The sequence below is a fragment of the Sminthopsis crassicaudata genome, chromosome 1 (genome assembly GCF_048593235.1).
Source record: "Sminthopsis crassicaudata isolate SCR6 chromosome 1, ASM4859323v1, whole genome shotgun sequence".
Taxonomy (NCBI): domain Eukaryota; kingdom Metazoa; phylum Chordata; class Mammalia; order Dasyuromorphia; family Dasyuridae; genus Sminthopsis; species Sminthopsis crassicaudata.
In genome coordinates this window covers 481382797-481410448 of record NC_133617.1, presented here as the reverse complement: position 1 = coordinate 481410448, position 27652 = coordinate 481382797, and the positions used below count along the sequence as shown (strand labels likewise).

General features: G+C 38.5%; 1 protein-coding gene across 1 annotated transcript in view; it reads left to right on the top strand.

The window, feature by feature from the left end:
* The window catches only part of TTYH3 (tweety family member 3), a 180964-nt gene that overhangs the window by 90070 nt on the left and 63242 nt on the right, over positions 1-27652 (top strand). The window contains exon 2 of the mRNA XM_074281175.1: positions 17347-17516. Coding sequence (XP_074137276.1) covers positions 17347-17516 — 170 coding nt within the window. The remainder of the gene's footprint in view (positions 1-17346; positions 17517-27652) is intronic.

The window sequence follows — 27652 nt, the reverse complement described above, 5'->3', positions numbered from 1 at the left end:
TTTGGAAGTAATATTTGGTTTGCTAGGCTATGTGGCAGTCTTCCATCACCCCCTAGATCTCATGTGCCCAGAGCACATGAGGGGGTTCCAAAATGGAAGAGTTGAATGTCTGGGGGAGCCTCCATTGGATTTAAATGATGAACAGGAACTTGCAAAGGCTCAGGAAGGAAAATCTGCCTTTTCACCGAGACTGTCCATTTGACAAGCTGCCAGTTTTGTGCTAAGCCTCATTTAATAAAGATTTAGTCTGTGGGGACCTGTCAGTTGAAGCTGAGTTAAGAGAAAGAAAGAGAACCACAAGAAAAAAAGTGGGAGGAGGGGAAAATTGCTGAAAGATTCTTTCTTTTCATCACCATGGTGGTTGGAGTATCCAACTAGACTTACTCTGAAATCTAGACAAAGAGTGAGGACCTAGATTCCACTTTAAGTGTGGGAGAATTCTTGGTCTTCAGATGGAGAATGATAGAACTTTGAATGCTGGTCTAGTATAATCAAGACCCTCCCTTAGCTAGATGTGACTCCTCTCTTTCATCAATTCACTTGCTGTGTGATATTGGACAAGTCACTTAACCCCTCTGAAACCTCTTTTTTCATTTATAAGTGGGGTTAATAATTAATAGTACCCATCTCAGGGACTGATTGTTAAGAAATTGTTTTATTACTATTAAAGAGGGTCACAAATTAGTCATGTCAGTGACCATCAACAAGCATATATGTAAAGCCTATTATACGCCTATGAATATAAAAACAAAAATGAAACAATTTCTGCCCTCAAGGAGCTTATAACATGATTAAAGATTAGTGAGCACAAAGTCTATATAACATAAATAAAAGTAATTTCTTTGAGAGTGGATTGGATGCATATATTTGTATACATAAAAGTGATTGCTAGGCTCTTTGAGAATCATATCTGAATCAAACCCTGACTAGCTGTGTGATCCTGGGCAAGCCACTTAACCATATTTGCCTCAGTTTCCTTATCTGTAAAATGAATCAGAGAAGGAAATGGCAAACCATTCTAGCATCTTTGCCAAGAAAACCCCAAATGGCTTCATGGAGAATAGAGTATGATTGAAACAACTGAACAATAAAAAAAAAATGGAGGAAATTACAGTACCTACAGTGTTATCATGAGAATCAAATAAGATGATAACTGTAGAGTTTTTAGCACAGTATCTGGCATATAGTACGTGCTATAGAAATGTTCCCTTCTCCCTTCCCCTTGATGCCAAATTTCATCCCAAAAGCAGTGAAGAGCACGAGGGCAAATCATAATGAATATTCCATCTTCTGCCATATTGAATTTAGGCCAAATCAAGTTAAAATGAATAACAAAGATAGTTTCAAAGGGGAAAAGATATCACAAATGGGCAATTTAACTTGGTATTTGGAGCAGGAATGTTTATAAAAAGTGAGGAGGGATTGTAGATTGTGTCTCATCTAAACAGTCTTCAGATCACAGTTAAATGCAAAGATTATCACCAGAAAATTGACCACCAACTGACTAATTTTTTGGCCAAAGTAACAATATGAAGAGCCATTTATTAAAAGCCCAGGGGGTGACTTTCTGCATCTATGGCATGAATAAGCATACCAATGAAATTATAAATCTTTTTTTTTTTTTCCCTGAAGCTAGGGTTAAGTGACTTGCCCAAGGTCACACAGCTAGTTAAGTGTCTAAGATCAAATTTGAACTCGGGTCCTCCTGAATTTAAGGCTGGTGCTCTATCCACTGTGCCACCTAGCTGCCCCCTAAATTTTTTTTTTTAATTGAAAACAGGGAAATTCTCTTGGTTAAGAGAAATATACTGCATTTTGGATATTACCATGACACCGAGTAGGTTTATTTGTATCTTTTCTATTTTGTCTTCAAAGAGGAGAGCCCAGTGAAGTTCTCCACTGTCTAGGAATAAGTTCTGATGAACTACATCTGACATGAACAGTGATGAGTTAGAGGTAGAAGCAGAATCTGGATGAATACTTTAGTCTTGATTTTCACTAGTTTCTCCGCAGTCATTTTTTAATTTAGATTTTCCTTATTTTTCTCTCAGTTCTCCAGTGTCACCAAGCATTGGTTCTCTTTCACCGAACACAACAGGGAACACAAGCAACATGGTAGGAAATTCTTAATAGTCTAGGGAGGACTGTCTCGTTTCCACTTTGATTTCAGTCCTGAGTGGCTTCAGGGCATAAGTGAGCATCTAGCATGCAGTGCCTCATGGGAAATTCTTTGAGAATTGAAGGTACAATAGATAGCAGTATCACACTATTCTAGATATTTAGTTCCCCCAACTTCTGTATGTGGTTGGTCGAAAAGGAAATATACCAGTTTTTCATAGGGAGAGCTTTGATATGGGGAATCCTGTGCTTTGCTAAACTCTAGGTATTTAACTTTTAAATCCCTTCATTATATTAGACCAAAACTTCTCTTTTCCCTGAGGTTACCGCCCAACAGGTGGCAGATTCCTATAGATTACAAAGGGAGATTTGGAAGTGTTGGAGTGACTTTAGCATCAACTAGCAATGGAGGGTTACCTATAGTGAAGGAGGAAGAATAGTTACTAAAAGTTGACAAATCCAAGTGATTCTAATTTTGCTATATGATTCACCTCAGATGAAATCCCTAATACGAGTCCAAGATTTTGCCAATATTGGCTTGAAATCTTATCTGCATCACTCTTTTGCCTGAAAATGTGTTATCTCTTTCCTTCTTTTTTCATTAGATTAAACTTAAATAACTTTACAGAAAAAAATCAAATGGCGCAGTTAAAATTCAAATAACTTAACAACACAACATAGACATACTTAAACCAAGAAATGTCAGCTTATCAGTTGTTCATTAAATTCTCTTCTAGTCCTTATGACTCTACATTTATATCACCTAAACGGTTTTTTCTTACACAAAACCCAACAACAACAACAACCTACAAGCAAAATCAGAATGTTCTGTTACTTTCATTTGGCAAAATTTCTTAGTGAGAGTATATTGACTAGAGAGCTGGCCTAAATGCCGGGAAGAAATTCGAGTTCAAGTGTTGCCTGTGGGAACCTGGGTATATTACTTCACTTTGCTCTAGGCAACTATTTAAGACTATAAGTTTCAGAGAAAGTACTGACCTACATTGATAAAAGGGATTTCACCTTTTGAGCACAGGTCTAGTCTTTATCTCTAATTTTTTTTGTCTTCATATTTCTCTATTTCCCCAACTTTTACATCATGTTTGAACATGTTCTTGTAGCCCAGGCTGGATCTATGACTGCTATCAAAAAGAAGGTTAAAAGGTTGGGGGGGATTTGGAGGGGGAAGGGAGGAGATGTTACTGAAATTAAGTATTGGTTGAGAGGTAGCTCAATCTCAAGGTTTCTGCTTAAGAGGAAATCTTAAACTCTTCAGTAATCTTTCCCCTACTTACCCCAGTGGAACAATGTATATTAATACTCATGTCTAGTTTCCTGATCTGACTCTCTCTGTGCGGCCCTTGTGTTTCAGAATTCTATCCCAGTGTCTGTGAGTGAATACAAGGCCCCTTTGGGTGTGGCCAGACTAGGGCCCCAAATGACCTCCACCCAAAGAGATTTTGCCATTGTATTTTCTACTATAGATTAAAATTTTACTTTGAAAATTCCCAATTTTGAGGATTATTTAACAATGTTGCCACAATTTTTCATTTCTTTCTAGGAAAAGTTCTATGGAATTGTGTGTGTGTGTGTGTTTGATGAACAGTGAGGCAAATGATCCTTTGGAACTATTGACTGATCAGAAAAAATTAAGGCCTCAGGAATTGCAAAAAGATTCTTTTTGTTCCTGTCATCTTAAATCCCCATTGTACATTACTATGACCTAGTTGGAATTATCTCTCCAAAACTAAAATGGTGATTATTTTCAAGATCACTACCACAAGTATGAATGGTATGACTGCTATAGCCTGAATTTTGATGATGATTATTTTTTCTTGGCTATTAGTCTGAGTCTCCTGAACTCTTCTCTCCCTTCCACCACCAGAGAAGGGGTTATGAGGACAAGGAATGGGGGGAGAAGGACGAAAGAGAGAAGGGCCAGGATAGCACAGCTGGGAATTATTATTAGTCTGGGGGACCAAACTTAGGGTCATCCCAAATAGTTTCAGGAAGTCATCTAGACAATGGAAATTTAGTGAATCCCAAGAAGGGAATATAGTTTATCTTAAACTTTAAAGCCGGAAGCTTTTCTTGATTTTTCTTTAACAGACTCTTTTCTTGGCTACTCTTCACATTTCCTGGGCTATCTCTGATTTATTTCTACTACTCTTTCTGGCTCTCAACTAGGTTTTTTGAAGTTGGAAGAAAATGAAGTCAGATTTTTTTTTTTTTCCCCATTAGACTTCCCTTCTCATAGTCACGACAAATCTGATCCTGGGGGGGGTGTGGGGGTGGCAGTGGTTATTTTCTGTCCTTGACTGCCCTTTTTATGTTTTAATTCATTAAAAGAGTATTTTGTTAGATTATGGGTTCCACATTTTAGGAAAGAAATGAACAGTGTGCAGTAATTCTAGAGTGAAGGCAACTAAGATAGTGAGGAGATTTTTAAACTAGACCATATGAGGATTGGTTAAATGAACTAGGGAGTTATTTTCTTGGAGAAGAGAAAAGTAGGGGGAAGGGGAAACATGATAGCTTTCTTTAAGTATTTGAAGAATTATCACACAGAAGAGAGATTACACTTATTCTGTTTAGTCCCATAGGACAGAACTGAGGAGAAATGGGTGGGAGATGGAGAGAAATGATTTTTGGCTTAATGTAAGACATATTTCTCAATAATTGTTATTCAGTTGTTTTTCAGTCATGTCTGACTCTTCATGATCACATTTGGGACTTTCTTGGCCATTTCCTTTTCCAGTTCATTTTACAAAGGAGGAAACTGAGATAACTAGAGTAAGGAAGTAGCTTGCCCAGAGTCATTTAGGACAGATTTGGGCTTAGGGAGGTAAGTCTTCCTGTCTCCAAACCTGACACTCTCTTCTATATAACTCTATTCCATATTTATAGAACAAATAGCTGCTCTCTCCATTTCCCAATATTTAGAGTTATCCAAAAGCAGAATGACTACAGAAAAGAAATATCCCATCACTAAAGCATTTCAGTAGAAGGTGATTGATAAATCATTGAGGATGTCATAGACATTTCTGCTCAGGAATGTATTTTGATGTGTCAAAGGAAAAAAAATACCAATACTATACTCTGCATTAAAGGCACAAATCTGCCAGAAACAATGTTTATTGGTTTAACATTAATCTAAATTCAGGCATTGTCTTGCTTGAGAGAGAAATGCCCAAACATGCTCTGAGATATATCTGTTGCAGAAGACATTTTGAAGTTTGAGTTTCTCTCCAATTTACACTATTTTATATATATATATATATATCCTATATATAGTTAATTATTTGAATATTGAGCTCTCCATTAGAATGTGAGCTCCTTGAGGCAGGGTCTGCCTTAACTTTTTCTTTGTGCCCCCAGCCTTCAGTATCGTTTCTGACATTCTCTTCCTCATTGCCACAGTGTCCTTGGTTTTGACAAGGAATCTTAAAGGGGCTACCGCCCCCATCACTTTCCTTCAAGTTTTAGCTAAAGTCTTACCTTTAATAATCCTTTCCTACACTTCCTAAGGGCAGCTAGGTGGCACAGTGGATAGAGTGCTGGGTATGGATTCAGGAAGACTCCTCTACATGAGTTCAGATCTGGCCTCAGACACTAGCTATGTGACCCTGGGCAACTCACTTAACTTTGTTTACCTCAGTTTATTCATCTGTAAAATGAATCGGAGAGAAAAATGGCAGACTACTCCCATATTTTGATTTATCAAAGAGTGACTGAAGTGAACAAAGAGAAAAGACTGAACAACAACAAATTAAATTTATCTTGAGGGTTTTTTAATTTTAATTCATGATATAAAGCAAACATTTCTATATCATAGTACAATAAAAACAATGATTTACATGAAACTACAAATCTATTATATTATTCCTTTCAAATATACAACAAAATTGTCATGTAAATTTTCTCTCCTCCTCACTCCAGAGATGGCTACCATTATATGTAAAATTATAATATAGATACTTATGATTATCAGTTCTTTCTCTGGATGCAGATAGCGTCTTCCTTCATATGTCCTTTATAGTTAATTTGGGTATTTATAAAAGATAAAATAACTTGTTTGCTCAAAGTTGCTCATAAAACAATATTGCTGTTACTGTGCACAGTATTCTTTTATTATGCCCAAAGGGTATAGGTGTTTTAATAACTCTTTGGGCATAATTTCAGATTGCTTTACAAAATGGTTGGATCATTTTACAATTCCACAGACAATGAATTAATGTTCTGTTTTTTCCATATCCTCTCCAACATTTGTCACTTTCCTCTTCTATCATTTTAGCCAAACTGGTTGGTATTATAAAATGATATTTTAAGGTTGTTTTAATCTGCATTTCTCTAATCAATAATGATTTAGAGCATTTTTATGACTATAAATTGTTTTGGTTTCTTCATTGGAAAACTGCCTGTTCATGTCTTTTGACCATTTATCAAGTGGGGAATGATTTGTATTCTCATAGATTTGACAAAGTTCTAATTACTATTAATGAATTTCCTTCCATCTTATTTTTATTATTTTCTTTTTTATTCTCTCTTTACCCTATTTCTATTTATGTTATCTGTTCCCCTTGCTCTCTTATACCTTATTTTACTCACCCCTTTAAAATTCCCTCCTTTATCTTCTCCCCCCATCTAGTTGAGCAACCCACTTACTTCTGGTACCTCTTTTTTATGACCCCAAAGGCCATGTCATTTAAACCGATCCCTTAATAGACAAACCCTTTATAGCATCTAGTCTTGATTGAAGGTCTCTAGGGATGGAAATCTTGCTCTATCCTGCAGTAGTCTGTTCCACTTAATTTGGGGGGAAGTGAGGTGTGTGTGTGTGTGTGTGTGTGTGTGTGTGTGTGTATGTATTTTTCCCTTACATGAACCATAATCTTCCAATTGACATCTTCCACCTCTCTTTCCAGTTGTGATGTGTGGGGCCAAGCAGAACAAAAATAACTCCATCAATCTGTTTTCTTCTTAACTAATAGGCTTTGATTCCAAAGAAAGAGGAAGGAACAGATCAGTGGGAAATGTCAAAGAGGGGAATGGTGGAGAAGAAGGCAGATGGGGGAATGAGTGGGAAGGGAGCAGGAGTGTGGTTTTACTCTCTCATACCTACTCAAGGACATAGGACCTCATCTGATGCTGAATAGCTGGTGTTTGACCACTGAAGTCAGCTGTTCCCCTATGTCTCCTTCCTCACTCCAGGGCCAGTTGTAAGGAAAATGAAAATGACTAATTGCAGGACAGTGACTGCTTTCCCATGAAGCTGGCAGAAGAACTGAGCCTTTGAAACAAGTCACACCTCTTGGTGCTTTCCAGGGATTCCTAAAGGATCTGGCTTTCTAAAAGCAAAGGGTCCCTTGCTGTTGTGCTTTAAGCCGTTCTCCCAGACCCAGCTGCTCTGCCTTCCGATGAGCAGCTGCTCATTGGCAGGAGTTGGCTTTCCCCCATGCCAACACATGGGATGAACTACCCTTCCTATCTGGGAATAAGGGGAAACAAGGGCACTTTATGAGAGGAGAAGGCAGGTAGAGCTCCCAACGTGATCATGGGAGGAGGAGGACATAAGAAGGTGAATATTGGGGTGGGGAGGAAGAAGACTAATTGAGAAGGGGACTATTGGACACTTATTTGAAAGAGAAGAAGCGCTATAAGTACCTGTTGAGGAAGGGTGATATAGTACGTCTTGCCATTGGTATGCTCTTGGGCAAGCACATAGTAGGCACTTAATAAATGTTTACTGAATTAAATTGAACTTTATCCCTATGAATGAATGAATAAGGGTTAAAATACCTACAATGTAAATATAGTTATCATTAAGTATCTAAGTACTTATAATAAATAAGTGCCAGATTTATGCATGGCACACTGTTAAGCATCAAGGATGGCCATTGGTGACTGTTTTCTGCCAAGAGAGTAAAAAATCACTTTTCAGAATCTGAGGTTCCTGAGGTGGGAGTAGGGGGAATAACTCTGAGCTTTGGTTGGAGGTGGAGGAACAGAATTATTCTAGCACTAATCTGGACTTTAGTTTCCTCCTCCAAAAAATGAAAGAGGGAAAGAAACAGGCTGATCAATAAGAGAGTTGGTTTCTGAAGTCAGGAAGACCTGGTTTAAGTTCCCACCTTGAACTAATGAGACCCAAGGCAAACCATGTGTCCCTAGCAACTCTCTTATACCAATGAAATCAGTTTGGGTAAAAAAAAGAGGGAGGGGTATGAACTTAATCTGCCTTCTGTGATCTGTCTCCTCTGTCACTGATTCCCTTCTCTCTATTTCCCATTTGGGGTGGTAATGTATATTCTATGGCAGATGGTGTGACAGAGAAAGAGTATAGGCTCTAACATGGAATCATGAGGTAGGACTCATCCCATTTACCATTAGCTTGCTACACGATTTCCTGGCAAGTCAGGTCATTTTTCTGGGTTTTAGTTTTCTCACATGTCAAATAGCATGACTAAGTCTGCTCTGTGGATCTCTGGGGATGTCATGACACTCCAGTGAGGTCATGGATAGGAAATTTCTCAGAAAATGTCCCTTGAAAGCACAAACTGATAGTTCTTATTCATTATAGCATTAATAATAAAAATTCTATTATCATTGATAATTGATTGATTATTATGATTGATATTGATAATTGAATTATCTTCCACTAAAGTCTTACTCTGATGCTTGGCTGTGACATGGACTTGACTTTGGGTTCTCATGGACCATGTCATTATAGCAGGGGTTATTAAACCTTTTTTTGTGGCCTGATCCCCTTTGACAGTCTAGTAAAACCTATAGACCCCTTACCAGATTGTTTTTAAATACATAAAATAAAATATCCTGGATAACAAAGGAAATCAATTATACTGAAATACAGATATCAGATATTTTGAATATATGAAAAGCTACCACTTACATAGTATTTTAATGTTTGTAAATCTCTTTTAAAATTCTGTATTCATTCTCACAACTCTGATAGTTTGATTATATTTCAACCATGTCTAACTCTTTGTGATCCTATTTGGGTTTTTCTTGGCAAAGATAGTGGAATGGTTTGTCATTTCCTTCTCCAGCTCATTTTACAGATAAGGAAACTGAGGCAAACAGGGTCACCCAGCTAATCAGTGTCTGAGGCCAGAATTGAACTCAAGAAGATGAATCTTCCTAACCCCAGGCTTAGCATTCTGTGCACAATGGTGCTAGCTGCCACCTGAGAGATAGATCAATCTCAGTTCTTTCTGACTTCATGTCCAGCATTCTACCCACTGTACCATCTAGCTTCTTACAAATAATTTAAAAAAGCAAGAACAACAACAACAAAAAAAAAAGATTCACAGAACCCTGAAGAAGAGCCCCTGCCCTAAATGTTTGACCAAATCAGAGAGGTTTTGAGTACTAGGCCAGTAGTAGATGCCCATATGTTTTTTGATCTGATGGCAAATTTGTGGAAGGGTATAAATAACTAAGCAAGTATTTGATAAATACCTTCTGTATGCCAGGCACTGAAATGGTTGGGATACAAATATAAAAATTAAATCATCCCTGCCTTCAAGCAGCTTACATTCTCTCTTATCTATTAATCAACTGACTAAGGTCATGTTTTTTTATTCATATAATATACATACACATATATATATATATATGTATATTTAAAATATGTTTGCTACAGCCATTATTTTTAAAATTTTTAATTTAAAAAAAAAAGAAAAGACCACTGTCTAGTGGTCTAGGTGAAGGAAGTTCCCACACACCTATTTAATTGAAAATCATTTAAGAATTGAATAATATTGTTGATGATGCCTTTTTGGAGTGGCAGCAGGTAGTTGGTAGGATAAGAAGCCTGACGTGCAAGCAAAAGGCTATGACACCCCACCCCCCCTTTTCTATTATAACCAGTGGCTCAGAAGCTCTTTGGTTTAATTTAACAGACATTTGTGAGACACCTACTCTGCACAAAGCTATGTACTAGGTTAGGGAAAAACAACCACAACCACAATAACAGCCCAACTACAGAAAGGCTCCTGCCCCTTACATTCTCTTTTATGTATAATATGCCCTAAATAAATCAATAGAATAATTAACAGAGTCCTTTCCAGAGGGAGAAAGTGTTATTACTTGGGGGATTGGGGGGAGGTATAATCATAAATGACCCTGTTAGTCCTTGAAGACAGCTTGGAGGTCCTACTAGACAAGTGTGAGGTGAGGAGAGAATATACTCCACAAATGGGGGACCACCTGTATCTTTCATGAAGGCAGAAAAAGGAACATAGTCTAGATAGAGCTGTGAGATGGTTTCTGTTCCTCCTCGTGGATTTCCACTGCTGTGTCCTTTTGGTGCCCTTCAGGGGTCCATGGTAGCATTTTGAGAGCTGAATCCTGATTGACATATTTCAGTGACCCAGAGGCCCCTGGAGGGAAAGGGAAGCGGGTGGGGGGCAGTTTGCTTAATTTCCTGAGAACCCTGAAGCCTCAGAAAGTTAATGTTGTGGAATAAAATAACTGTCTGGTTGTATCAAGTTTGGTCTTTGCCCAAATCTCACCATTTCATCTTAGCAAACTTCTAGGAAGTTGAACTTTCTTCTGGGCTTTCAGTCTGTTTGTTGGTCTTCAGTGGGAAGGAGGAAGAATTGTGCTTTTATTTGTTTACCTTGCAGAGATATAGAGGATCTCTAAAATCATACGTAGAAGGTCCCTAACAAACTATTTCTCCCTTAAAAATGTAGGATAGTATCCATACCAGTAATTCTCAAACTTTTTAAATAGGGGCCAGTTCACTGTCCCTCAGACTGTGGGAGGGCCCGACTATAGTAAAAACAAAAACTCACACTCTGTCTCCCGTCCCTCAGCCCATTTGCCATAACCCAGCGGGCGCATAAACGTCCTCAGTGGGCCGCATCTGGCCTGTGGGCCGTAGTTTGAGAACCCCTGGTCCATACTCTTTGACTTTATTGAGTACATCAGAGAGAAAAAAAAGCTAGAAAGATAGATTCCATTTGCATCAAAATAATGATAGCAAAACTTTTCCTGGTAGCAAAGAACTGGAAAGTTCATGCCCTTCAATTGGGGAATGTCTAAAAAATTGTGAAACCTTAATGAAATGGAATTTTGGTATGCTATAAGAAATGATAAATATGAATAATTCAGAAAAGCTTGAGAAGACTAATAAGCTGGTGCAGAATAAAGTGACTAGAATCAAGAAAACAATATGTATAATGACTATAAAGTAAGTGGGAAAAAAAACCCCAAAATCTGAAAGCTGTGCAATTATGATAGCTAATTTGTTGTTGGGTCATTCGGTTGTGTTTAATACTTCATATCCCCATGACATAGTATACCAGACCCTTCTATCCCATCTATCTTTCAAAGTCTGTCCAAGTTCATGTTCATTATTCCCATGGCACTATCTATCCAGTTCATCTCTGCTTTCCCCTTTCCTTTTCACTTTCAATCTTTGCCAAGATCAAAATCTTTTCTAATGAATCCTGTATTCTCATTATGTAAATAAAATAGTTAAGCTTTCAACTTCATTTTTTGACCTTCCAGTGAGTAATGTGAAATAATTTCTTTAAATATTGACTTGTTTGGTCTCCTTGCTGATTTTCTTTAAATATTAGATATATACCTTCTTTAAGTCTTGTTTTTGTTTTTTTGGTGATGCATTTGGGGTTAAATGACTTGCCCAGGGTCACACAGTTAGTGAATGTTAATTTTAGCTGAATTTAAATTCAGGTTCTCCTCATTCCAGGGCTGTGTTCCTCATTCTAGATAGTGTTCTATCTACTGTGCCATCTAGCTGCCCCTCCTTTTTAAAAGCTTGACTGATTTGAGTCTTCTCTGACACCATACTTCAAAAATGTTGTTTTGATGCCATTTAACTTACTTTGTAGCATAGCTCTCACAGCCATACATTACTAGTGGAAAAATAATAACTTTGACTAGATAGATCTTTGTTGGAAAGGTGGTATTTCTGCTTTTTTTTTTTTTTTTTTTTTTTTTTTTTTTTTTTTTTTTTTTTTTTGTATTTTTTAGATTTATTATGGCTTTTCTTTCAAGAGGCAAGTGTCTTTTAATTTCATGGCAGCAGTTGCCATCTGCAGTGATCTTTGAACCCAAGAATTATAACTAAGCTTGTCCCCAAAGAAGAGATCAGAAAATTAGCCTTCCTTCTTTGCAGAGACAGGGGACTATATATGCATTAAACATAGCATATACTGCCCAGCTTGGTTGGTATGTTGGTTACTTTTGCTGAACTGCTTTTTTCCTATTCCCTTCTTTTTTCTTTTTTTGTTGTAGGGTAAGGTTCACTGAATTGGAAGGGTGTGCTATATTAGGCAGCTAAAGTGATGTAAAAACAAAAACTATCACAATATTTTCTAAACAAAGGAAATAGAGGGTAGAAATGGATCAACGAATTACAGTACCTTCATGACAGATTATTATTTTGCCATAAGGTAAAAACGACTGTGAAGAATTTAAAGCATGGGAAGAGTTTTATGAACGGTTGCAAAGTGAATTGTGTGGGTGGAAATGAACTTGTCCCTGGAAGATGATTTTTCTTCTTCAGGAGTTACCATTTGAAACATCTTTTACTACTAACTATCCCCACATTCCCCCCCATCCTCCCAAAAAGCAACCTTTCACAACTTTGTGGGTAGATAAGAATCTGGGAAGCAAAAGGCAGAGTGTAAGGTGAGTGTATGTATGTATCACAATTCAATTACTTGAGATCAGCCCTTGTCTGTAGTAATTTTGGAGAGTGATTGACAGCACAAGTGAACAGAGGCTAATTCTGAACCAAAGAGATTTTGGAGGGAAGGGACAGAGAGACTCAAAAAGATTCATTTACTAGTTGATGAAGAAATTTTCTCCTTAACTAAGAAAGTACAGAATCTGGAAAGGGATTGCCTGCCCCTTATTCTCAGCCCCACTTTTCTCTTGCATTTTCTTCTAGCCACTATTTACAATCTCAGATACTTAATTAGCTGTGTGATGCTGGCCAAATCATTTAACCGTTGTTTGCCTCAGTTTCTCCAACTGTAAAATGTAGCAGTAAGCATACATAGTACCTAGGATAATATAGTATGTATAACAGTCCCTACTTTGCAAGGTTGTGAGGTTCAAATGAGAGAAAGCTTAGCAAGGTGCCTGGCACAGAGTATGTGCTATAAAAATGTTTGTTCCCTTCTTTCTCCCATTCCTCAATTAGGCTTCTTTTTTTTCTAATCTAAAGCCTGACTTAGAAAGATTCTTGTTCCCAGAAGTCAGGCCTTCTGTTTGCTTAGGGAATAACATGGTCCTGCCAGCATTGGAAAGCTGGAGCCAACAGAGCTCCTTTGATCCACTGTAAAAGGTTGGTTTGCTTTGAGCCAAAACCTTGTTTGTGTCTGACTGATTATCTAATGTTAATTATTTACAATGGTACTTTATAGTTTTTTAGTATCTTAGGCTGTCTTTTCTAACTTTAAGGTTGTTGTTTTTCCTTCATTCTTGAACAGGACCATGACATGGGGAAGTGACGCCATGACATGCAAGTGAATTGGGTTTAAGTGAGGGCGGGCTGTGCAAGATCACCAGCCACACTCTCCCCTCCAGAGCCATCTGGATCCAGGGGACAGATATAGATCAGGACCACTGGAGGGGGGGGGGGGCGGAATCTAATTTTTTTTTTTAATTAAAATTTTTTTTTTTTTTGCACCTAACTTTAAAGAAAATCTTTATCAAGTTATCAAGTGGTCTGTTTCTTTTGCTCTCCTTATTGCCCCAATCAGGGGGGAAAAAAGCACAAAACGCCACCATCTCTTTAGTAAACTGTTACCTTCTAATCACTGTTTAGTTAGGATATAGCCAGAGGCTAAGCATAAGCAACGGGTGAATGTGGTAGGAGAGGTTTTTCTGTGTTAGATTGAAAGTGAGTCTGCTTTGGGGCCAAAGCATCACAGGGTTAACGCTGTCATCGAAGACCCTGGTGAGTTTTGCTAGGGTTACTCTTTAATCTTCAGGATATATTGTCTGAACCACCCATTTGGCAGCTAGCATATAAAAAGTTCTTTCTCAGGTTGTAAGTCTCATAGAGCCAGATTCATTCATTATCTTATACCTCTTTGTAGCTGAGCACCTAGCTCAATGCTTTGTACATGTTCACTAAAAGCAGTAATCTCATGGCCCATCATATCAGTGATTTGGGAAGAACATTGACACCCCAGTACTTCTGGGCAGTGAGAAAGGAACCTACAGGTCTACCCTTCCAATATTCTCTGAGAGGAGAAAGACCCCAGGTAGCAAGGTTTGTGTTCCTCCTGTAATATAAAGTTGGAAGGGGATGTGCCTTCTCAGGAGAGTTGGCTACAATGGGAGGTTCCCCCTTCTGTGGAAGGGACAAGTGATATCTGTAAGAAAGGCAATCTTGGAAACTCTGCTAGCAGTTTTGAGTTTCCCTGATAAATCTCAGGCTCTTTTTCTCTGCTTGGCAGATTTTGAAGAGGGCTGACATAGGAGGACTAAAATTGTACAAAGAATCAACAAGCATTTGTTAAGTATTACTATGTGCCAGGTACTACGCTGCTAAGTTCTTGTGCTTCTAAGAGAAGCAAAAATAGCCCCTGCCTTGAAGGAGCTTACAAGTTTCTAATGGGGGAGATGACAAAAAAAGAGGAATATACTGGATTCATACAAAGTAGGTGAAATGCAGTCTTATTGAGCAAGACCCGAACAGTTGAGAGGAAAAAAAAGACCTACTGCTTCTAGAAGATATTGTTGGAGCTGAGTTTTGAAGGAAGCCTGTGATCTTAAAAGACCACCAGGAAGGGGTAGTGGGGAAAGTCAGTGAAAAGACATGGAAAGGGAAGATGAGAATGTTTCATTATAGGAACAATAAATAATTCTATATGGGGCTGGGCTATAAAGTAATTGGGGGATAGATGGGAAGTGCAAAATGTGAGCTCAGAAAGATAGTAAGGGTTCAGGTTGTAAAGCCCTTGTGTAAATCATATCCCGGTGATAATGTGCTATGGGAATTTATTGAGTAGGGAGTGAGATATGGTTAGACTTATGTCTTAGGAAAATCTTTTTGGCAGTTGTATGAAAACAGTTAACCCTGGAATGGGAGCCCGTGGAAAAGCTGACTCTTTCCCAAGCATTTACTATAAGACAGTCTAACAATGGGCTTTCACAAGCTCTGTGGGAGTGTCCTACTTCTCAGCTTGGGTGATTCATTGTTATTTCTTTGTGGTTAGGAGGGTAGGTGGCGGTGAGATCACTATCATTATCTGGATGTCAGATTCCCCTCTTAGCTTAGAGGGACTGGGGGTTGGGAAAGATGAGTGATGAGTTTTGGAGAAACAAGGGATGTTCTGATGGGAATTACCTTTCATTTCTCTTACCTTTGGAAGGATGGATAGAGACCTGGCAAATCATCTCCCTCTGAGCTAGTGTAATCTGTGCTAAAACGGGCAGGCAAATACTTTGTCTTATAAACTTCATCAGCAATAGGAAATCTTACTAAGGTGCTGTTATGTTGACCTTGTGCTGGATGCCATACAGAAGGACTTACACAGAGGGATGTACCACCCTCAAAAGCATAGCTCTAGAGTTCACTTGGAAACAAAGAAGGGGATTCCCAAGGAACTGAGGTAGAAGGGAGACAAGCTAGAAAAAAGTTGATAATAGACTACCTAGAAGGCAGGAACTGGTTCACCTGTTCTGTACCCACACAGATGCACTATTATGCCAAAGAAGCTTGATTTCTTTGGTATGGATTTCCCTGTCCATGCACACAAATCACTTCTCTACACTTTAAGTAGGTAGTCTTTCTGAAATACCCTGTGGACAGTCTTCTGAGAGCGACTTTCTCTGTATTCAGCTCTTCCACAGATGACACACAATCTGTTACTAAGCCCATAACTGAACCCAGTTCCAATCTGGAAAGACCTGTTAGAGTTTGTGCCCTACTGGCTATAGCCTTTGGAAGCCCAGTGAATACTCTCATGCCATGATATGGCATTGCAACAGGCCAGTTGCAAATTTGTGTGTAATAAATTGAACACTAAGCACATAGTGAGAGGAGCAGAGTGTTAAGAGATTAGGGAGAGAGGTAATATGGAGGCAGGCAATCAGTTAGTGGTCCACTGAATACCTTCTCTCTCTCTCTCTCTCTCTCTCTCTCTCTCTCTCTCTCTCTCTCTCTCTCTCTCTCTCTCTCTCTCTCTCTCTCTCTCTCTCTCTTCTGTCTCTGTCTCTCTCTTTTCTCCTCTGTCTTCCTCTCTATAGTTCTCTTCCTCTCCCCATTTCTCAATCCTTCTTCCACTTTGTCTCTTTCTAAATCTCTTTTCTGTATATCTTCCCTTCCTTGTCTCCTCACTTTCCTTTTTTCTCTCTCTTCTTTTCCTTCCTTAATCCCTCCTTCACCTATTTCCCCTTCCCCACTCCCACCCCCATCTCCCAATACCTTGGGCCTGCCAGTGGTACTGACATCACTGAAAAAACTGTCAAGGAAGGTGGGAAAACAATATGGCAATCTTTCAGGAAGCTAGTTTTATTTATATCATATCAGTTCTCTGTAGAATGCTAGCTTTCCCCAGACACTTACAATTCAGTTGGAGGGAGGCGGGGCGATCTGGAAATAAGAAGGAGGGGTTTGTTTGCAGATGGCCTAGAGTTGGATTAATTAACAATTCTGGAGCACTTTGCACATAGGCAGAGCTGCCTGTGTGTTCAATATTAATTATTGGTTTGCTCTTGGCATCCTTCTTTGAAGGAAATAGGCCAGTGGGCCAGGCTGTTTATATCTAAATCACTATGTCATCAGCTTTGTGCAACCTGTTCTCCTTCCCTCCTTCCTATCATATTCTTTCTTCTTAGCTCTTACCTCCATTTCTGAGTTCTTTAATGGCTTGGGGGTGAGGAGGATATCATCCTCCAGCTTGTCCCTTTCCCTCAGTATACATGGCATAATATTTAGGAACTACATGGTATAATCTTATTAACCACCTGCTATGTTCCAAGCATTGTGCTTGGAACATAGTAGGTGTTTAACAGATTTTTCTTGATTAACAAATGAAGTACTGGGTTTGGAGTCAGGAGGACCTGAGTTCAAATTCTGTATAATATACTTACCATGTGATCATGGACAAATCACTTAATCCCTCCTAAGTCCCCTGGTCCTCATTTGTGAAATCCAGAAGTGACCTTGATGGCTGGTGATTTTCTAACAGATCTCCTACCTTTCTCTCTTCATAGGCCCTGTTGCTGCTGGGTAGTGTAGCCCTATCTTGCCTGGCTCTGGATCTCCTCTTCCTCCTCTTCTACTCCTTCTGGCTGTGTTGTCGCCATCGGAAAAGTGAGGAACATCTCGATGCTGATTGTTGCTGTACAGCCTGGTGTGTCATTATCGCTACTCTGGTCTGCAGGTGAGCTCTTGTCTTGGCCCTCCCTCCTTTCTGCCCTTCTCTCATTTGACATATACAAATCACTTCCTCTGTGTCAGGTGCAGGGCTTGGCTCTGTGGGAGTTACAAAGATAGCTCTCTGGCCTTTGAACTCAAGGTTTTAGGCCTGGGGAGTGGTGATCCTGAGGGGTTGGATGGGGCATGGTGCAGGGAAGGTTCTCTCTTGGTTTTTTTTTTTTTTTTTCTGGAGATGTGCTAAAACAGGGAACACATTCGCCTTGACTCTCAACCTATAGCACACTGGTTCAGGTCTCAGATTATGCCTTGGATGTTTATTATCTGTTTGACTCTAGACAATACTTTAGCTATTTGCCCCTCAGTTTTCTCATTTGTGTGGGTTGGACTAGATGGCTTGTGAAAGCAAAACCAAATGTTACTGTAACGTGAGAATAATCCCCTTCGTGTACTTTGTAATCTAGAGATACCCCTCATCTCCCTCCTCATCTCTTCTCCTGACTCCCCTAGATCTTCCCCTCTGATATTACCCCTAATTTATCCTGCATATATCTTGTTCATACATAGTTGTTTACATATTCTTACTCATTAGTCCGTGAACTCTTTGAGAACAGGGACTACTTTTTCCCTTTCTTTATATCTCTAACTCTTAGAACAGTGTCTGGCACATAGCAAGTACTTAAGAAGTGATTATTGATTTGATATATTAGTTCCCAAACTCATGTCTAGACCCAAATTAAGATCACTGGAGGTGTTCAGAAGGATCCAATAGTGCCAAAGAGCACATCTGGGTACTTATTATGCCATCTGTATATGGATGGTTGCCAATCAATCAACAAATATTTCTTAAGTGGGCAGTTAGGTGGTGTAGTGAATACAGTGTTGCACCTGAAGTCAGGAATATTCATTCATCTTCCTGAGTTCAAATCTGGCTTTGGTACTTACTAGCTGTGCGACCCTGGGAAAGTCACTTAATCCTAATTGCTTTCCAAAAACAGAAACAAAAAACAGAAAAAAAAGAAAGAAAAAAAGAAATTATTGGTTCCCTGGAATGCAGGATTTGTGGATCCCCATGATAAAGAACTTCCAGTTTTATTGTCCAGTAGATACTCAGGTGACTTATTTTTAATTTATTAATATTTCTTTCACCTAGGAGAAACTGTCATTCAGAGGATGGTGACTAGTGTTGGTCTTTCTTTTTCTGCAGAACCAGAGTTCAGCTTTAAGCTCCTGTATCATGAGACATTGGGGTTAGACTTAAAGCAAGCTTGTCTGATGGCTTTTAAGCTTTGGCATGGATGATTAAGTTTTCTTTTCCTGAAAACCTCAGAAAAGTCAGGGTAGAATCTCAGCAGTCTAGGTATTTGGCTCTGCTTGGAGTGTGGGCATAGGGATGGACCAAATGGCTCCTCCTGACACCTTCAGCTCAAAGAACATCTTATCACCTATTTACTCAGCATAGACTAAACTGTGTCTTGTTATTGGTTCAACACTATTTTGTTGTTCTAAAGGCACGTGACCCCATGGATAAATATTTGTGTGTTGGGGGAGGGTTGAGAAGGAAGAACTATTCCTCCACTCATTAGTCTTGTAAGTAAATTCCCCCTCCCCCAGCTTCCTTTAGGACTATTCTTAACCAGGGGTCTATATTCTTCCAAGGAGTCTGTGGATAGATTTCAGGGGTGACTGTGAAGTTGAATGAGAAAAAAAAATCTTTATTTCAATATAATTGTTGTTGTTGTTTGCAATCTCGTGCATTTTATTTCATTCATTTTAAAGGCCATTATTCAGAGAAGGGGGCCATAGGCCTTCACCAGGCTGCTAAAGGGTCCTGTGACACAAAATAGGTTAAAGATGCCTGCTTTTAGGAGATGTGTTAATGACAGAAAAAGAGGAGGCTAAAAAAGAATAGGTCCCTTTCCAGATTCATTGCCTGCAACGTGACTATTGATAGGTTACCCTGGATTTTGAGGAGTGCTCATTAGGGACAAAGCCCAGGCTGCTCTGCTTGAGGTTAGCTCTGATCATTTGGGTATTTTCGGTCCTCCTTTGCACAATGCACTGTCAAAGGCAACAGGGAGCCCCCTGTCCCCCCATCCCTTTGCAGGAACAGTTGCTGAGACACCAAGCGAATCCGTAGCACGGAGAAGCAGCAAAATCCAGAGATGGATCAGCCTCTGGAGGCCCAGGATCCCTGATTTTGGGGAGTGGGGGAATGGCAGCCTCTCTGACCCAGCCTGCTGCTTCTAGGATGCCCCACCTAGTACTACCATGGCTAAGGTTAGAGAAGGCAGAGCTGCAGGAAGAGAGAATTCCCACACTCTCCATCCTTGCCAGAACTGGAGGGTTTTCCTCTAGCTAGTTAGCATCAGCTGCCACAAGAGCTAATCCTGATCCTTTGCAGGTGCCATAGTTCCTCACCCTTTCTTCCAGGAGTCCTCCCCACTTCTATTTTTAGCATGATGGTTGGTGGTAGCAGTGTCTTGGAGAGTGCTGCTGTTGCTACCCTGCCTGCAGACTCCCGAAGCTATTGTTAACATGGAATGAGTGTCCTGGGGAGACCCCAGCCTAGAGGAGGGCAGGGGTACTGCTTGCTGGGCATGGGCAAGAGAATGGTCCAGGATTCAGGGATAGGTAGGACATGAGAGGAGTGATTCAGAACCAGACAGGTGAAAGCAATAACTGATTCCTTCCTCTGCACCATCATCATTCTTGCCTGCCTCTGGGAATATATGCTACTGGCATATGGTGTCAAACTCAATAGTAGTTGTGGCCACTAATCCACATAACTAGATGGTGCAGTAGATAAAGTACCAGATCTGGAATCAGGAAGGTTCCTTTTCCTGAGTTCAAATCTAATCTCAGACACTTATTAGCTATGGGACCCTGGGAAAGACTCTTAAATCTGTTTGCCTCAGTTTTCTCATCAGTAAAATGAGCTGGGAAAGAAAAAGGCAAATCAGTTTAGTATTTTTGCTAAAAAAACAAAACCCAAATGGGGTCATGAAGAGTTGGACACAACTGAAATGACTCAGTGGCAACAAAAATCCCTACAAACTACACATTGAGTTTCAGAATGTAATGTTACATTATATATGTTTTATTGTATTTGTGTTTGTTTTGTTAAACATTTCCCAGTTGCATTTTAATCTGGCCTCAGGGTGTTAGACATTTCTGGTTTACACAAAGGTAAAATGAGGGGCCAGTTCCCCTTTACTCTACCTTTATTAATTCCTTGTCAGCCTTTGGGGTCCTTGTCCCTATCTTTAACTTGTTTTGTCGTAATAGACTCAGTGGTCTATTTAGCTCAAGATGCACTCAAAAGTGGAATGACCTAGCAACCTACATGATGATGAGTGATAGGGACTGGACTTGTGATTTCACTGATTTAGGGAAATTTCCAGGTGAGAATGCAGGTTAGCATCTCCTTTGCAACTTTATTTTCTTTTAAGTTTTAGGTTTCCTAGAGCACTAAAAGGTTAAATGACTTTCCCAGTATTTTCCAGAGAGAGAATTTGAATCCAGGTTTTTTTGGCATCTATGCCAACTTTCATTTACTGCACTATACTGCCTCTCCTGACAGAGATTCCCATTTATATGAAGTTCTTTGGATTTTCAAATACTTTCCCTAAACCAGTCCTATGAGGTTAGGTAGTGAAATTATTATTATCATTACCATTTTAGAGATAGGGAAACTGAGCCTTGGAAAGTTTGCCTGTGGTTACACAATTAATAATAAGGGACAGATCAGGGACTTCAAGTCAAAGCTTTAACTCTAGGAGTACTCCATAGATTCTTTTGTTCCATTCTTCTAATGGGTTTGTCTCTAAAAACTGTTTTCACTTCCCCTCCCTCTAATCCTTGTCTTTATCTCTGTCTTGACATTGCTACCCCTCAGCACAGTTTCTTCCCTCTCTCTGATAATGGCCTCCAGTGGTTCTCCTCTTCAGGGGTCCTCAGAGGCCCATTATTGCTGCTAAGTGCTTCCACAGTAAGCATTAGGATCTATTTGATCTGCTCTGGTGGAGATGGACGGCACCTCAGGGTCCATTTCTTTGCCCCTGCCTGGCTCATTCGTGGCAACTTCCCTTTGTGTCAATAGGAGGGCTGGTCCCCTAGTCTTCCATCAGGGCCTCAGGGGGAGCCCACCAGGAGTTTTCTAGGAGCCCCCTTTTCCCCCCTCCTTATTTTTAGGCTTCTTGCTTTCTTAGTCTTCCTCCATATAGAACTAAGTTCGTCCGACTAGAACTGGAGGCTTTTTGCCCCTAAAACTAAGCCACTCTTCCAAAGGCTTTTGGTTTTGTAAAATAAGGAAATCTAGGTGTAGAAGAGATTTGAACCATTATTAAGTCCAACCCTCTTATTTAAAATGAAGAAACTAAGGGATAGTAAACGTTATGTGCTGTATCCAAAATATTACAAAGTTGTCACAACACAAAGTCTTAACAAAATTAAAAACTGAAAACTATTTTTACATATATTTGGAAAAATAAAATACTATTTTAAAAAAGTCACAAAAGTATTAAATGACAGAGACTGGAGTCGAACTCACGTTTTGTTACTCCAAATTTAGTGGATTTCTCACTATGCTATGCTGCTTTATTTGCCAGCCTCTTAATTTGGTCATAATCTCTTTCCTATCTCTGATGATGTCAGTCTTCATCTCTGATACATAGTATAGTGTAGTAGATGAAAGCTGGCATAGATGCCAGGAAAACTTGGGTTTAAATTCCACCTCTAGAAAATAAAGTATCTCTGTCACTTTGCTTATTTCAATCCCTGTCTCTGTTGTTCTGGCTCACTTGTTTATTAATATCTTGGTCATCTTCATGAGTCATGAAATAATTTGATAAAGAGGAATGGGGTTAGTTCAGAGAAAGTTCTGAATCTAGAATCTGTGATCATCTTTATTTATATCTATATACTCCAGAGCCAGTCATTCCTGATCGATACCTGTCCCTTGGACTCAGATGGCTCTGAAGGAGAAAGTGAGGGAGGTAACCTTTAACAGCCTCTCTCACTTAAATCCAATTCAGTTGCATGTCACGGCGTCCCCTCCCTGATGTCATGGTCATCTTCAAGAAGGAAGGACAAGCAATAATATATATGTGTCTCTGTATGTGTGTGTGTGTGTGTATATATATATATATGTATATATGTATATATGTGTGTGTGTATATATATATATATACACACACACACACATATAAACTGCATTTCAATATAATTTTTTCCTTTGTAATCTTATGTCTTTTATACATTTAAAAATAATCTCCTGGGGAATCACAAACTGAGAAAGGGCTCTATGACACAAAAGAAGTCAAGAAATCTATAGTCTTTTATCATTAAATTTGGCTCTCTACTGGACCTTGAGAGAGGCACTGGGGCTATAGTAAAGAGGGCATTGGATTGGAGTCAGACCTGCGTTCCAATTTCAGCGCTGCTCCTTTCTATCCCTTTTATCCTAGACATCATACAACATCTCAGAACTTCCACTCCTCCATCTATAAAATTAGAGAAATTGGACTGAATGATCTTTAATGTTCTTTCCAGATCTTAACATTTTGTGATTCTGAGTTGGGATTTGTTAGGGTGGAGCAGGGCAGGATGGAAAAAAAAATTTAGTTATGTGATAATTAAAAGTCAGTTATACCCCTGTAAACCCCAGAGTTTACAATCTGGTTGGGGGAATTAAAGTGTACATATGCCCATGAAACAATTTTTTGAAGTAAATTTTTTTTCAATGAGCAAAAAAAAAAAAAATTTAAAAAATTGTTTTTTCCCTCTCTCCCCTTTGGAAAAACAAGTAGCCTCTTTTAACACAGTTATGGATAGACAAAAAACAAATTCTTACATTAGTTGTATCCAAAAATAGGTCATTCTGCACCTGGAATCCATCATTACTTTGTCAGGATGTGCCTAGCACGCTTCATCATTAGGCCTCTGAAATAAACCTATGAAACACCTTAATATCGTAGCTAAATGGCACAGTCGATAGAGCATTGGCCCTGGAGGCAGGAAGACCTGAGTTTAATCTAGCCTCAGACAATTAACACTTATTAGTTATGTGATCCTGGACAAGTCACTTAACCCCAATTGTCTAGCAAACCCCACCTCAAAACAGTGCCCTGTGATTGTTGGTGGAGTTGTAAACTGATCCAGCTATTCTGGACAACAATATGGAGCTATACCCAAATGAAAGTCAAACTGCATATCTTTTGATCCAGCCATACTACTATACTAGGTCTGTATGCCAAAGATAATAAAAAAGGGAAAAGGACTTACAAGTACAAAAATATTTATGTCACTTTTTTTGGTTGTGGCAAAGAATTGGAAGTTGAGGGGATATCCATCAGTTGGGGAATAACTGAACAAATTATAGTATATGAATGTAATGAAATACTATTGTATTATAAGAAATGGCAAGCAGGATTCTTTCAAAAAAAGCGTGGAAAGACTTATGTGAACTGATGCGAAGTGAAGTGATCAAAATCAGGAAAACATTGTACATGGGAATAGTAACATTGTGTTAGGATCAACTATGATTCCCTTGGTTCTCAGCAATGCAACACAACACAATCCAACACAATTCCAAAAGACTCATGATGGAAAAGGCTTTTTACATCGAGAGAAAGAACTGATAGAGTCTGAGTGCATATAGAAACATATTATTTTTACTTTCTTGATTTTTGTTTTGGCCTGTTTTTTCTTTCACTATATGACTAATATGAAAATATGTTTTACATGATTGAACATATGTAACCTTTATCAAATTGCTTATCATCTTAAGGAGGAAGGAGATGAAAGATGGAGGGAAAGCATTTGAAGCTCAAAATCTTATCAAAAATGAATGTTTAAAGTTGTATTTACATGCAATTAGAGAAAACAAAATACTGTTATAAACAAAAATAAAAAAACAAACAAAAATGTCCTCTGCCTGGTGACAGACTGGGTATGTACAGTTCATAGACCATTTTAGCTAACTTTGGAGAGACTTATAGCTAGATGGGTCACAGTGATACAGTTTTCAGGTACAGGAACTCACATTGCCTCTCTACTAAGGCAGAATTATAATGCCCTGAAAATCCCTCCTAACACATACTTTGAGTAATTGGTTACCCGAACTGATTTACTCAGCTCCTGAAATATCAAAACAACATTTTGACAAATAATAGATGGCCTAAGTATCATTGAAATCCTTAATAATAGAGAGATCACATATTACTAGAATCAAGGAGGGCTTCTTGGAGGGAGTTACATTTTGAGTTGGCCCCTCAGATTGTTCTTGGCCTAGCATAATTGTACCAATAATTGACCTCAGGGTTATGACTGTCTGAGAAGGGGAACAAGCTAGAAATATTTTCGTACTTCAACTTCCCACTCCTTCCAGTATCATTGACATTGGGCAAAACCTTATTTGTCTCAAGCCAGTCAGAATTCTAGCCTGAAGGGATTATACTGTATGTGTAGTAAGTGGACATCAAAGATGATTGAAATCTTGATATGAGATTCTGGCCTATGACAGCTGCACATCACACTGAAAATCCAGAGAACTAGAGGCAGCCCCTATGGAGAATCTCACTCATTCTGTGTCTTCTTTAAGTTGCCTTTTCTTTGATCCATGGAAAGAAACATAGATGTGTAAATAATTTTGTTCAATGACATCATTTTACAGATAAAGATAATTAACTCTAATTAGGGGAAATGATCAACTCAGGATCACAGGGTCAGTGACAGAGCCAGGACTAGACAGGAATGACAGAAGACTTTATGACAAAGACATTTGAATGAATCCTTGGTAGTATTCCAACAGATTTTTGTTTGGAAAATGGTGAGTTTGGATGGCTTGGTTGACATATTATACATCTATTATATTAGAAGTAATATGAGGCAGGATTTAAGGGTAAGTTGGAACCAGATCATGAAAGATTTTGAATGGAAGGCTAAAGAATTTGGACATTGTTCAATAGACCATGGAAAGTCTTTGCCTTTTCCTATCTTTAGTGTTTCTTCCTTATATACCCAATAGATGATTAAATAAGTTAGATAGTGCCATGATTAGGGAGTTGGGCCTGGAGCAGGGAAACCCAAATTCAAATTCTACCTTGCTGGCTCTACAATCCTGGGTAAGTCACTTAAGCTTTGTCTTCCTCATTTCCATATCTGTGAAATGGGGATAATACCAGCACCTGCCTCTGAGGGTTGGGACTTATCAGAGTGCTTGAGTACCTAACTGGTACTTCATAAATACTTATTTGTTAAAAATTAAATATTTGTAAAGGGCTTTGCAAACCTTAAAGCACTTTATAAATGCTAGGTGGTATTATTATAATTGTTACTATTATTATTATTGCAAGTTTTATAGCATGCCCCTAAAATTTTTATTTGGGAATATAGAGATAGGATGCAAAAAATGTAAAGAATGATGGTGGACTTAGTTCCCCAAATTCTAATTCAACAATTAGGAAGTTGTTCTTTTTGAACTCCAAACAAAATGAATTGTTCACAATATAAAAGGAAAGATATCATTTTATATAATGGAGAATAAACTTATAAAACCTTTAACTCTGAGGTAAAATATGTTGGAGAATATATGCAGAATAGTTTCAAGGAAGATTTAGAGAAAATGATGGAAGGCAAAGTTGTAATGAGTTCTAAAACACTGGGTTACAGCTACTATATAAGCAACATATAAGGCATTATTTTATTATATGATATGTAAGCACTATAGTGCTTTAGGGTTTGCAAAGAGTTTTATGTATGTTATGATCTTATTAACAAGCCCTGTGAGATAGATGCTAAAATTATTTCCATTTTATAGATACCTATTTTATAGATATAGATAAATAAGTTGAAAGTAATGGAGTAACTCGTCCAAAGTTAGACAATCAGTGAGGGTCTGAGGTAGGATATAAACTCAGATTTTTCTGACCCTCAGTCTAGTACTCCATGCCTCCCATCTCCCTAAATAATCCCAATAGTTTTTAATATAGATAGAGTACTAGAGACAAATCTCTATGATTCTCAGTGGCTGGGTAGACCCTAGGGCAGACTTTTATCACAATAGTTTTAAGGTATGGAGTGTCAAAGATATGAAGCTCCACTTGTCAGTATATAATAGTAATACAACTAAAAGGAAATAAAATTGGGAGGGGGAATTGGGGAAGGGCAGAGCTAGTGAGACAGGGTTTTCTAAAATAGTGTCTCTCCTCTCCTCCTGGAGTAGTAAGGTGGTAATTACACAAGCAAATTAGCTAATGCTTCTGAGAATTGGAGGGCTTTGAAGGCCTCCAGCCTTAAAGGTTCTATAATTAAGGATGAGCTGGTGTTGCTTGATTTTTTTTTTAAGTCAAAATAGGGGAGGGAAGAAGGTGGGATGGGGACCTGAAGGCCAGTCCCAAGCAGATTGATCTTTGGGTCACAATTTTTGTCTCTGTAAAATGAGGAAATTGAACTACCAGACAATTTAACCTGGTGTCTTTGAACTTAAAAAAAACTTTTTAAAAAATGCATTTCAATATAATTGGTGTCCTTTATTTTATTTTATATGTATATTTATATAAGTATATATTGTGCTTATATTTATATATAAATCTATTTTTCATACATATGCTTTATATATAAATATATATTTTATACATATATTTATGTCCTTTATACTAGAAAAACATTCTAAATAGGGATCCATGACACATACAAAAAGGTTAAGGACCCTGAGATGAGATGATTTTCTGAAATTGTTTCTTATTCAAAGGAGCTATTACTTTGTGAATCAATAGGAAAATTTTCCTAGCACTTCCTTCTTACTTCCTGCCCAAAAAGGAGAAGTTAGATGGCACATAGGATAGAGCACCAATCCTGGAGTCAAGAAAACTCAATTTCCTCAGTTCAAATCTGACTTCAGACGCTTACTATCTGTATGACATTGGGAAAGTCATTTAATTGTTTGCTGTCAGTTCCTCATCTGTAAAATGACATGGAGAAGAAAATGGCCAATCATTCCAATAGCTCTGCAAAGAAAAAAGGATCATAAAGAGTTGAGCATGATTGAAAAATGACTGAACAAAAAAAGTCAAGTCAGAAAACATTTATTAAGCTACTATGTATTGAGCACTATGCAAAACACCAGGGACACAAAGAAAA